Below are 13,326 nucleotides of genomic sequence, written 5' to 3' on the forward strand. Positions count from 1 at the left end.
TAAGATATTTTCAGAGTGAATATAATTGCACTTAAATTGTTTATTTTTTGTATTTTATTTGTATTTATATTTTGTTATTTGTATTTATATTTTGTTAATACCTGTGTTTGGTTTGCTAGACATGTTTGATGTAGCAATGTAAGTTGATTTTTGTATAATGAATCAAATAAATGTATTTAAAAAAAAAAAAACATGCAATGTTTCCAAAAACTCCTCCAGATAGCAAGATGGCGACACGCTGAATCGACACTTCCTGATCAAACGCGCCACTGACCATTCTCATAGGAGACAATGGGGTAACGTCATCGATGGCGTCGTTCATATTTTTTTTTACAGTCTATGGCAGCGCCACATACTTGGGAAAAAAGGGGGGCGGGGGGTTATTCACTTTGGCCAACGAGATTCTCGCGAAACATTGCTGTATCAGCGCCATTTTGGGAAGGAGACAGGCAAAAGCGGCAAAAATTAAAAAATAAGCGAGGAATTTGCAAACACTTAAACAAGTTAATGAGATGGTCAGTGTGATACGGTTTATACATACATATCAGTGTCTTAACCTAGTCTTACGAAACAACAAAAAAGCTAATGACAACTGCTTAAGGGGGCACGAGCGAGTAAGCTGTGACAGACTGATTCTGCAAGCTAACGACGCTAGCCAACATCAGCTTGTGTTGAACCGCATGAAGGAGTCACTATCGCAATGTAGCTAACTAGCGAAGTTATAGGAAGAGCTTTGGCATCATTGAAAGGTAAGTATTGCGGAATGGCTCACTGAACGTATCAATAACAGGGAGTAGCATTAGCTTGTTTGGCTAGCTACCTGGTCAAGTAGCTGAGTTAGCTAGCTGACATTCAAGAGTTGAGTGAGCTAGCTAACGTTAGCTAGTAACATCAGCTAACTTGTGTACGTTAGCTGGTGTTTAAAATGTAATGTTATTGATCGTAGAGTGAACAGCCATGTGACCTATATCGCAAATTTAGCACAGGCTATAGTCAAATACTTTTAACTAACCCTTAGGTTTCCCTTTTTTTCTGCGCTATTAGTCTACTCAATATAATGCCAACTATGTAACATTACGCTAGCTGTAACTGTCAAAGGTACAGCTAACGTGACTTTCTAGCCTGCTAACTTTTGCCCTTAACTAGCAATCAGCCTTATGTATCGTTTAACGCAGTCTTAGCGAACTATATTGCTATCATTCTTTCTCTTTTGGAATACAGGTGAACACTGAACAGCCTCACGTTATAGGATATCCCAATCATCAAGGAAGAGAGACGTGACTTGCTACTATTGGCTCAACGTCCGCGTTGCACTGAATGGGATAAACAGCATCTGAACATGTGGACTGGTTTTGTGGAATTACAGAAGAACTATTTAATTTAGCATTTTATTTTAGACTTTGATATAATGTGTGTGGACTTACATCCTGCACTGACCAGCTTTAGTCTCCTCTTCCAAGTTTTCCAAATGTTTCTCAAAAAATGAATCATTTTTGAAAGCTGTAGTTACTGTTAGCTAGCTAACTTTATTTTTGTCAATATGTGATCACACTAACATTTTATCGCCTGATTTGAACAAATATGAGTTAATGGTATCTGGGCAGTTAAAACCCCTACAAAATCACTGAATCCTTCCTAAGGGGATCGTAGCAAATCCACCCCAAATGTCTCTTTTGTAAAGTCGGGTGAGAACTTCGTTGGATTTTCTTCAACATCTCTGAAGGATTTAATCATTCTGGGAACTGGAATTACGTGGCAAAAATGGAAAGTTAGTTGGGATTATCAACGTCAACATTTTGTAATTGACCCTATCTGCACGATACATGTGGGGAGCAGATTAACTGGATAACTGACTGTGAGAACAAAAACACTAGGAGAATTTGGGGATTACAGCACAGGAGACGCCTCTGCTCAGTCCTCCGTAGCTGGTTTGTATGACTTTGAATTTATTGCACACAAATGTCTTGCAACAACAAGGATGACTTGATATTTGCAATGTTATACATCAAGCCATGGTAGTAAACAATGTTGATATATTTTTTCCTCTTTCGTCACCTATCCAGCAACAAGTACAATTAGTATTGTTCGTCGACTGTGGGTTTGACCTCTTACATTTTTGGCTTGTGAGCACTTAAAAAATTGGAAACAGATCTGCAATGCTCACATAGGTCTGTAGTGAGAGAAACAAAATGCTGCTGGTTGAATCTTGATTCTGACCTCTTATCTTACTAGACGGTCATGTTAATAGTTCAAACACTGTCTGGCTGTTGAATTCAAATGCGACCACAGACTTCCCAGTGTTTTGATATTGAAGAGATTAAAACGCCTCCCAGTTGGAAGCAGTTAATGAATATTCCATAGAGGTCCCTAAGCAGTTAATAATCTTACATAGAGGTCCCTTCTATGCTTTGGTCTCTTGTCACAATGATTATGTTGCTCTGTGTGGCATTCTGGTCCACTGAGATAATGAAAGGCTCTGACATATTTGAACAAAGCGTTGTTTGCCGATAGCAGGATGCATATGCATAAATGAGAACCTGTTCTCAACTAGCCTACCTGGTTAAATAAAGGTGAAATAAAAAAAATAAAAATAAAAATATCATATAGTAGACACGCATACCCAGAGAAATATAGTGCAAGGTTCTTTCTCACATAACGTTCATGGTTCATGATTCATGAATTGTCATTTTGACAGCCAGTAGTACAAACCATGCTTCCTTTTGTAGTATTTGATTTTTCCATTCACAACTGTGTATTTGGGAGACTACTAACTGATGACCAACCCCGAGAGAACCATTTTATTAACCTCCTTTTTGCTAGTTTTCCAGAAATCATATCCGGGTAGGTATAATTTGTGGAACATTCCAACAGGAATCTGTTCCAAACACTTAGTAAATAACAAGGTTGCCAACAAACAACACATACAAAGTCGTATAGCGGCAGAAAAAGATAACAGGTAGGGAGTGGGCTATTTAATTACGTTTTTCACTCACCACGTTTATTCTGAAAAATGTCTGTCGTCACTCTGGTAGCCTATGAACAAACATAAAAAATAAGCTACGTGGTGAGTTGATGCCTATTCGGTAGCTAGTAAGCTAGGTGAATTGATCAGGCTACTTTGTATGCGTTTGTTGACAACCTTGTACTTCACTATGTTTTTGTAACAGATTCCTGTTGGAATGTTCCACAAATTATACCCACTCATCCTATCCTGGTTGGAGGTTTATACATTTCCTCCTTATTCCCTCCTAATTACGGGAATCTTCCAACTGTGATTTTGGGAAAGCCAGGGACTTTATTGAAAGAACCCTGAATTTTGCAACCCTGGACGTGACACTGTCATGGTCCTTCTAATCTCCATCAGTCGGGCCCTGTAATGATGAATAACTCTCTTTTGCATCAGCTTAAACTTCCATTGGACTCTGTTTCATGTCACGCAAGGGTTGGATGCCACTCACTGCCGCATGAATGTTATCTCTGCTGTCTGCTACACCTAATGGGAAGCTAAAGGGACAACTCCATTCAGTCCCTTGCATTGTATCAGTTGGTTGGTAGTGTGCCACTTGAAAGTGAATTCAATTGAGAAGTTATTGGGCTTAATGCCCATAAACACACTGTCATAAATCCTGGAGTTGGCTCAGTTACTACAGTCTCTCTCTAAAACTCCACAGTGCCTCTTTCTCATCGTCTCTCTATATCTCTCCTCTATCTCTCTTATTCAGGGGCTGGAGAAATGATGTGTTGATGTCTTGCCCACCTCACTGGAGACGCAAACCTAAATGGCGCAGCATGACTTCACTCCAGCCTGGCTTAACTTTCCCACAGCACCCTCATCAGCCAAGGTACCTTTTGTGTTTGTGATTTTGTACTTTCTGTGTGTTTGTGTGTATCCCATGTCCAGTGTGGGTATGTGCACAAGAAGAAACACATGTCTTCTGTTCATGTCAGACGCACACCGTACATAACGTGATGGTTGTTGTCCGGAGGATTCGTTAGCCTGACAGTCTGTCCATGTGTGTTAGCCCTCTCAGGTCTATGACAAGTCTTTCCAGTCTCCTGCCAAATGTCTGGACAACCACGGGGATGTGAGTCGCAGACGCCACAACTCATCAGACGACTCAGAGCCTGTCAACGGACGCACTGGCGGTATGGAACTGGGTTAGAACGTCTAATGTTAGCGAGAATGAACCAACCAAGAGCTGGTTTCACTCTGTGTCTCTGTTAACCACTTGCTTGTCTGGCTGTCTACCCATCTAACAAGCTATCCATCCCATGCGTCTGTCTCTGTGCGATAGAGGGACACTATAGCAGGGATAATCAACTAGATTCAGCGGGACAAATGTAAAAAAAAAATAAAAAAAATAGTGGATGGTCAGGGGGCCGGAAAAAAATTATAAATAATTTGTAGACTAAGTTGACCAAGTAGCCAAACAGATAAATTATTATGTTTTAGTCAAATATTTAAAAATCTTGCTTCCATTTGTATACAATCACACATCTCTCTATTATACTTTGGATCATATCCCCTGAATTAAAATCACTTGGAGCTGATTTGTCTTATGTCCAACAACAAAATATATTTTTTTGCTCAACTTAGGGGGCCAAATCAAATCGTTGCCAGTTGGGGAACCCTGCTCTATACTCTGTGGTAAAGCCAAGTTGTATGTTTCACAGGAATCTTCTCTAGGAAGGAGGGGAACGGATGGGGGGTCCGGAACGGCAGCGAGGGCTCCAGCTCACGCCCTCCCCTCCAGCGTGGCGGGCCCTCTCCTCGCTCCAAGAGCAAAGGCCTGCCCGAGGGCCAGCAAGGCCACAGGGACGATGGGGACAGACGCAAACAGTTTGAAGCTGAGGACTTTGTGAGTGGTGTAGTGAGGAAGCCCTATGAAGCTGTGACCCACCCTATGAAATAGTCCTATAAAAAAAAAAAACAATGTTTGAGGTTATCACCCAATCTCACACAAGTATCACCCAAGCCATTACATATTGGTTTGACTCTCCCAACTCCCCTTTAGGAAACACTCCTCAATCTGTCTCCCCTAATTCCACATCTAGTATTTAACATTGTTAGTGTCTTCCAAAACACATGGATAGGGAATTTTGTCATATTATTTAAAGAACTTTGTTTTTGCCACGTGTCAGATTTATCCTCCACAACTTGCTTGTGTTGTAAGATGCCTGCTGTTCTTCTTTCAGCCATCACTCCATCCTGATGCGGACCGAGACAACCGTGACAAAGCTGTTGCCACTGGAGTATGGGGTGAGCTCCCAATCTGTTCTCTCTATTCCCCAACTTGATTTGACTTTGATGCAGTTGTCTCTTTTGGTTGCCCATTTGGACAAAATAGGATAATACATATTTAAAGCTGCAATATGTAACTTTTTGTGCAACGCTGACCAAATTCACAGAGAAATGTGAGTTATAGCTCTGTCATTCTCATTGAAAGCAAGTCTAAGAAGCAGTAGATATGTTCTATGTGAGCAATTTCTATGCTTTCTGTTCTTAAGTTCTGTTTTTGCATATTTTACTTTTCGTTTTGTACACCAGCTGAAAATACAATATTTTCAGTTTTTAAAAAGATATTCACAGCAGTTTTTAGATGGTAGAATGATTCTCTAAACTCGACTGCTTGTTTTGTCACACAAACTGAAATTTGACAAACTATTAGAATTTTAGCAACCGGGAAATGGCGGAGCGTTTTTTAAAGGCATATTGCAGCTTTAATTAATCTATTACGATAACTGTACCTTTTTTTGTAGTGAGGCTTTTACATTTTGCAGTAAATTGAAAAGCTGTGCTATTTCGTCCTGCTCTGTTTATTTAGAACACCCACCCAACCCTCAATCCAGGGGCTCGAAAATGATGGTGATCAAGCGTTTCTCCAGGGAGCAACACACACCAGCACAGACATGCACGTCCACACCTCAACAACAACAACAAGCCCCTTCCCGCAATGGCACTGGCCCCTCCCTCTACAAGGGCCCCATCCCCATAACTGTCAGTCTTCCAGTCAAGGTGAGATTGTCATGTCGTGGTTGTGGTTTCATTTTCGGTTGGCTTTGTAAAAAGCAGATGCACACAGTTTTATAGTATTGATTGAAGAAACAAATTAACCAATGATTGATATGTTTTTATTTTTTATAAATTAATGCTTGATATTTGGTTTGGTTTATATTGACTGATTTATTGATTGATATAGGCTAGAGGGAAGGAATGATTGTTAGGAATGTACATTGGAATGATTGACTTAATTGTTGTGTTTCCCAGGCGAGTCGCTCCAGCTCGTCGTCCCCGGTGGACAAGGGCAGTCAGCCGCGGCTCATGATGCGTCTGACACGCATGACACGCTCAAACCGCAAGAGCACCTTCCTCAAAGCCCTCAAAAAGGACATGGTGGACGAGGAGGACCTCTATCACCACTGCAAGGTGTGTGTTACCCAAAGAGAGAAACAACTTTTACCCCTCAAGAAATGTACAGAGAAGTGTTTGAAGGTGTATCAGTCACTGACATCACTTTGAATGGCCATCATACAAAGAAGTGGCTGTTGTAACACCCTTAAACTCCCGTCATAACGTTGTCTTTCATGCCTTTACACTTTCATGATGACAGACGGTCGCCTGCCCGTCATCCTATCGTGTTTAAATAGTTATTTCAATGAAGTTGTGTGATATGACACAGCCTTGACCTTCGCTCTCTCACCCCTCAGCACGACGATGGTTTCCATCCGCAGAACAGCAACGTGGGCTGCGGGGACGAGAACCGTAACCGTTGCGAGCGAAGTGTCTCGCAGGAGAACGGCAACACAACCACACTAACAATGAGGCAGCAAGTGCTGCGCTCCTCCACCTTCCCCCAGCAGGAGGTGCTATCCAGCTCTTTGGAGGCAGAGCACAGGTAAACACTGGACCGTTCTGACAACAGTTGGGTTTGTGCTATCCGGATTCCTTGGGACGTCCCTACCCTAAACCTTAACCCTAATCATTTTAAATGTCAACTTCAATACGGTGATGTCAGAGTTGGATGTCCAAAAGTTTGTGAATCTGAAGCAACCAGATGTTATTAAAGGGATACTTCACTTAAATTACAAAATGGCATTTTGGTTTCCTTACCCTGTAAGCAGTCTATGGACAATGTATGACAGCAATCCATGCTTTGGTTTAGTTTCCACATGCTAAGGTTTTAACATTTTGTGGTCATGGAACCGGTATTAGCATTTTGTCTCAAATAGATTTTGATGCTCAATTAAGTAATTTACTGCACACATCACACATATCTGGTCCCTTCATATCTGCAAATGCTGAAGTGGTCGGGGCTAGTAGGCAGGGCCTAAAATAAACACCCGCCAGCTGCCAAATGCGGGTAGATTTTTGTGTTGGCGGGTAAGATGTCTATTTCACCAGCCACGTTGGAGGGTGGTCAGGGCTCCACAGTGCCAGCATTTCACTCGCATTTGTGAATACAAATAGTGAAGTAAAACAAATGCTGAAGTAGCTGTTTTCAAAGTATTTCAGACATTTTGTTTCAAACCTGGTAAATTAATCACACAAAGTAATAGAACTATGAATCCTATAGCCTATCCCACCTCACGCAGAAACACTGGGCTGTACGCACGTGAAGTGTTGCGCACAGGCATAAGTTGGTCTAATTTACTTGAAATGGAAGTTTATTGAGACTGTCTTTGTTTCTTGGCTATTTAAATTGTTTTGTTCACAAGCCAGGTTGTTTTTCAACAGCTGTTAGGGAAGAGAAGACAACATGGCTACTAGTCACACTCTCAAGCTCAGGCACGAGTCGTTTTTTCACAATAACCTCCCGCCCTTAAAGGGGCAGGTGAAAATGTTTCATAATTTTGGTTAAAAGAAAATGAATTGAAATTAAACAATATACCACATTACTTCTTAATAGTAATACATTTAGATTTTTAGAAACATTACAAAGCATGCTTATGTCTTTTCTGTTTTATTGGTGTAATTCTGGCACAACAACAACAAACATTTGGCTGGTCAAATATCTTGAGTGGCTGGTAGATTTGTATTTTTATTTTTTTAATTTCCTTCCACAGTGGCTGGTAGACCCAAAAAAGTTTTAGGCACTGCTAGTAGGATTGTTGTGGAGGAGCAACCGAGTAAGTGGGTGTGGTAAAATATGCTTCCCTTTTAGTCTGGCTCATAATTGGAGAGGCACAATTGATAGAAAATAGAAATCCTAAAAGTGAATTTCTTCCCTCCCCAGGTTATTGAAAGAGATGGGTTGGCAGGAGGAGAGTGAGAACGACGAGACGTGTGCCCCTCTGACGGAGGATGAGATGAGGGAGTTCCAGGCCATCAGTGAACAGGTAGTTAGTTACTCCTCCATCCATTCATACTGCAGTATTCTCCACCCCCTCCCTTAGAGTAGTGTTCTGTTACTACACTTTTGTTCCAGTCTGTCATAAAACACTCATTACTCTGTCACATTTGATGTGCCCTTGTCAAACAAATCATTATAGTTTACAATAACCATACTTAGTTGTAGTCGGAAGTTTACATACACTATAGCCAAATACATTTAAACTCAGTTAACAATTCCTGACATTTAATCCTAGTAAATTCCCTGTCTTAGGTCAGTTAGGATCACCACTTTATTTAAAAAATGTAAAATGTCAGAATAATAGTAGAGAATTATTTCAGCTTTTATTACTTTCATCACATTCCTAGTGGGTCAGAAGTTTACATACACTCAATTAGTATTTGGTAGCATTGCCTTTAAATTGTGTAACTTGGGTCAAACGTTTTGGGTAGCCTTCCACAAGCTTCCCACAATAAGTTGGGTGAATTTTGGCCCATTCCTCGTGTAACTGAGTCAGGTTTGTAGGCCTCCTTGCTCGCACACGCTTTTTCAGTTCTGCCCAGAAATTTTCTATAGGATTGAGGGCAGGGCTTTGTGATGGCCACTCCCAATACCTTGACTTTATTGTCCTTAAGCCATTTTGCCACAACTTTGGAAGTATGCTTGGGGACATTGTCCATTTGGAAGACCCATTTGCGACCAAGCTTCAACTTCCTGACTGATGTCTTGAGATGTTGCTTCAATATATCCACATAATTTAAATGCACCAGTCCCTCCTGCAGCAAAGCACCCCCACAACATGATGCTGCCACCCCGTGCTTCACAGTTGGGATGGTGTTCTTCAAGCATCCCCCTTTTTCCTCCAAACATAATGATGGTCATTATGGCCAAACAGTTCTATTTTTGTTTCATCAGACCAGAGGACATTTCTCCAAAAAGCACGATCTTTGTCCCCATGTGCAGTTGCAAACCGTAGTCTGGCTTTTTTATGTCGGTTTTGGAGCAGTGGCTTCTTCCTTGCTGAGTGGCCTTTCAGGTTATGTCGATATAGGACGTGTTTTACTGTGGATATAGATACTTTTGTACCTGTTTTCTCCAGCATCTTCACAAGGTCCTTTGCACTTTTCGCACCAAAGTACGTTCATCTCTAGGAGACCGAATGGGTCTCCTTCCTGAGTGCTATGACGGCTGCGTGGTCCCATGGTGTTTATACTTGCGTACTATTATTAAAACAAGTTTTAATGACGCCAACCTATGTATGTAAACTTCCGACTTCAACTGTACATTTCTAGAAATTCACTGCCTTTCACGCCTGGTCGCCCACACGGTCACAAACAACCACACCCACACTAACTCACCACCACAACACAAACACCACCACACTCTCACTCCAGCTCTCTGTAGGCTTCTTGACAGCCATTTTAAGTTAATTACTTCTGAAATCAGTCCCTCACCCCGCCCAATTGTTTTCTTCCCTCCAGCTGCGGAAGAATGGTCTGAGGAGAAACAGCTTCCTGAAGAACGGCCCTCCCATCGACTCCCTGGCCGTGTGGAAGACCAGCAACCTCAAAATGGCCACCGACACCACGGAGGAGACGGAGACCAGCAGCAGCGACACCTCGGACGACGATGCCTAAAAACAGCCTTCATCAATAATCCTATTCACTGCTACCACACCTAACCCACTCTCACCAGAGGAAAGAGACATTTCCCCCCTGATGCAGAGCGGGCAATTCAGACGTCCTCCCACCATTTCATTTCACAGGCCCCCTTCAAGACATGGACAGATGTTCCGAATGGACTTGAGAAAGAACACTGCTTTATGGCTTCGTAGCAAGGCTCCTATTTGTTGGGGCCGGGGGGGGTGGAGATTTCAATGTTGGACTAAATGTTTGTTCCATCACTGAAAAGATTGATACTATGTACCGTATGATGAATGTGGAAAAAAAGGTCCGTTCTGGAGGCTATTGAATAAAATGATTGCAATTCAGTGTATTTGTCTGATGGAGGTTGTTCAGGTACATGTCATACACCTGTCCTGAGTGTCAAAATACTGTAGGTTACCTACATCCCCATACTGTAGGTAACTGACTTTGGAAGTAAAAAGGGTGACATCATGAGCAAAGATGACAAATTACAGGAGAACCTATTGCCATATCTTTTTACTTTCAACCAAATCCCTGTTGAACCCAACTATTGACGGCTAATTTCAGATGTTTGGAAGAAATGGCTAGCTCAACCAACCCCACCCGCTTTTCACTCTTAACGCCTCATTCACAATTTAATTGTGTAGTCTGTTACATTACGCTGGAAGTTAATTATTTCAATGGTGCACATTCTGCACCGGCGTTGCATGCATATCATTTTTTTGCAAACAGTCCGTCCAGGGTCTGACAATAAAACAGGAAGTTACCAAACCACCAAAGATCATATTTTTATAAGCCCTTTACTGATGTTGGTTGCCAGGAAGAGGCCAAATGTGGGCAGGAAGCCAGCTCTGCATCAGTACTTATAGATCATGTCTACCACAGACCTCACATCCTTATGTTTCACACAGCCAGTAAGGTTCCCTACTAAACCCCTCTTCACTCTAAGTGCACTTGATAATATAACCGTATAGACCAGGGTTCCCCAACTGGTGTCCTGCAGGCCGAAGCAGGTGATTTTATTTGGCCCCCCAAGTTTTCTGAACAACATTTTTTCATATATATAAAACACTTTATTTTCTTGTTGGACATTGGACAACACCGGCGAACCAGCTCCAAGTGATTTTAATTTTGGAAATCTGTTACAAAGTATTCTGACCCATAATAGCGATACTGTATATGTGATCATATACATTTCTAAGCAAGGTTAGATAATATTTGACTCAAATAATATTTTCCGTTTGGGCTACTTGCGGTCAATGTGCAGTCAAAATAATTTGTAATTAATTTGCTGGCCCCCTGACCATCCACTCAAGAAAAATAATCGTCCTATGGCTGAATCTAGTTGATGATTCCTGTTCTATAACATATGATTCTTTCTCTGTGATTTGTCCTGCAGAATGAATGTTTGCATGTGAATCTTATTGTAATACGTTTTGTGTTTTCATATTTATGTTCTAGTAAGTAGTAAAAAATGTAAGCGTAAAAAGACCATCTTCGGACGCGTTCCAGGCCGACTACATTGCAGACGTTGCATTGCATCAATGGTCGTCTGCGATGTAGCCAGCCTGTAACGTGCCCCCTGTCGTATTTTCCCCTTAGGTGGTTACTGGCTCCAAAAGTGGCAACGTCAACCTGTCAATAGGTAAAACGGGTGGCGGCAGCGTCCCCCCGGGGAGTGATGCACCCTGGGAAACACCTCTGAGATGTGAGATTAGTGAGCTGTTCCAATTAGATCTGCTTCAGATATGAATCAGAACAGGTGACTATGTCTGTACCCAGTTTCGCACTCGTGGTTGGACTTCTAACGTTTGGGCCGATTGGTGTCCAGGAAAGCCTCATAGGTGAATACGGATGATCTTTGGATGCGTGAGCTGCATTTTAATGCTTGTTAGTGTAAGAGCGAAGTGGAATGAGTCATTGAACGTTACATATTTGTTTGCTTTCTATATAGAAAGGAACTTGCTGACCTCAAAATAAGGTGTTTTTAACTGTAACATTTCAGTCTACAAAACATTTAAACACGCCTTAGATTTGTGGGGAATGTGTGTGATAGAAATGTTGCGCCTTGATGTGTGTGGAATCAATAGAAAACTGGAGTGACGAATTTGAGAAGGATTGCAATTATCTAAAAGCTATTTTTTTTGGTATCTGTTTGAATGTTAATGTCAACTAAGCCTCATAATAGGATGCATCAACCAGATACCTGTTTTTCAGGTTCAAGCCTTTTTTTAAAGAAAAAAGAAAAAAAACTCTGCATTGTTCGGGAAAGAGCTCGTTAGTAATTCTACACCTGTTCTATTCGACTCATGTGACATATACAATTTGATTTGATGTGCACAGGCAGCATTCCTATCCAATAACATAACAATTCAATTAATGCAGGTGTAACCGATGTGAAATGGCTAGCTAGTTAGCGGGGTGCGCGCTAATAGCGTTTCAATCGGTGACGTCACTCGCTCTGAGACCTTGAAGTTGTTGTTCCCGCTGCCTTTGTGGAGCGATTGGTAACGATGCTTCGAGGGTGGCTGTGGTCGATGTGTGCAGAGGGTCCCTGGTTCGAGCCCAGGTAGGGGTGAGGAGAGGGACTGAAGCTAAACTGTTAAACAGGCAATAATTTGTTGCATTAGATTCCCTAATAGTATAATTTGTACGTATTATGATGTTCTGTACTTGTATTCAGTGCAGCAGAAATATCAAATGCAAACTACTGTCTTTCAGGATTTGAAAAACATTGCTTTTATCTGCTGTTGCTTTACCTGTTATCTGCTCACAATGCTCAGGCTACCTGCTGTCTATACTGTTAGAATGCTCATATACTGTTACGCTCAGGACAGTATGTTAATTAGTGACTCCAGTGGATATTGTTGAGTCAGATATTCCCCTGGAAGTGAACATAAATAGCCCACAGTCAGTCAGACTCACCATTTCCATACAGGATTTACCCAGTGTTTTACCCAAAAGGCGCAGACTTTTCTGTTTCCATCTACTCGTGCCGGTACCGGTGTCTCACTGGGCCATGGCTCCGGTGTCTCACTGGGCCATGGCTCCGGTGTCTCACTGGGCCATGGCTCCGGCCGGCCCTGCTCTCACCTGGGGACCACGCCTGGCCACTGGTACTTTTCAGCTGGAATTTACATAATAATGGCTAACTGTGAACTTTAACACCTTAAAGAAGGATTTTTAAGCCTTGAGATAATTGAGACATGGATTGTGTATGTGTGCCATTCAGAAGGTGAATGGGCAAGACAAACGGTTTAAGTGCCTTTGAATGGGGTTTGGTAGTAGGTGCCAGGCACACCGGTTTGAGTGTGTCAAGAACTGCAACTCTGCTTGGTTTTTCACGCTCA

General features: G+C 41.9%; 1 protein-coding gene across 2 annotated transcripts; it reads left to right on the forward strand.

The window, feature by feature from the left end:
• The first annotated feature begins 660 nt into the window (after nt 1-660).
• LOC111961927 (vasculin) lies at nt 661-10,320 on the forward strand. Of its 2 annotated transcripts, none has more exons than XM_023984597.2 (10): nt 661-749; nt 3,723-3,842; nt 4,023-4,146; nt 4,675-4,859; nt 5,197-5,260; nt 5,826-6,016; nt 6,269-6,427; nt 6,709-6,896; nt 8,235-8,337; nt 9,812-10,320. In XM_023984597.2, the coding sequence occupies exons 2-10, from the start codon at nt 3,780-3,782 to the stop codon at nt 9,965-9,967; spliced, it is 1,233 nt and encodes a 410-aa protein (XP_023840365.1). In that variant the 5' UTR covers nt 661-749; nt 3,723-3,779; the 3' UTR covers nt 9,968-10,320. The 2 variants fall into 2 exon arrangements, with proteins under 2 accessions (XP_023840365.1, XP_070298979.1); XM_070442878.1 differs by lacking the exon at nt 661-749 and adding an exon at nt 1,437-1,928.
• The last annotated feature ends 3,006 nt before the right edge of the window (nt 10,321-13,326 follow it).

This window comes from Salvelinus sp. IW2-2015, linkage group LG4q.1:29 (genome assembly GCF_002910315.2).
Source record: "Salvelinus sp. IW2-2015 linkage group LG4q.1:29, ASM291031v2, whole genome shotgun sequence".
Lineage (NCBI taxonomy): Eukaryota > Metazoa > Chordata > Actinopteri > Salmoniformes > Salmonidae > Salvelinus > Salvelinus sp. IW2-2015.

Bases quoted from the DNA above. Each gene is read 5' to 3' on its own strand.
- LOC111961927 (XM_023984597.2), top strand. From the start codon at position 3,780: ATGGCGCAGCATGACTTCACTCCAGCCTGGCTTAACTTTCCCACAGCA. The intron at 4,860-5,196 runs GTGAGTGGTGTA...TTCTTCTTTCAG, and splicing joins AGTTTGAAGCTGAGGACTTT to CCATCACTCCATCCTGATGC. The intron at 5,261-5,825 runs GTGAGCTCCCAA...CTGTTTATTTAG, and splicing joins TGTTGCCACTGGAGTATGGG to AACACCCACCCAACCCTCAA.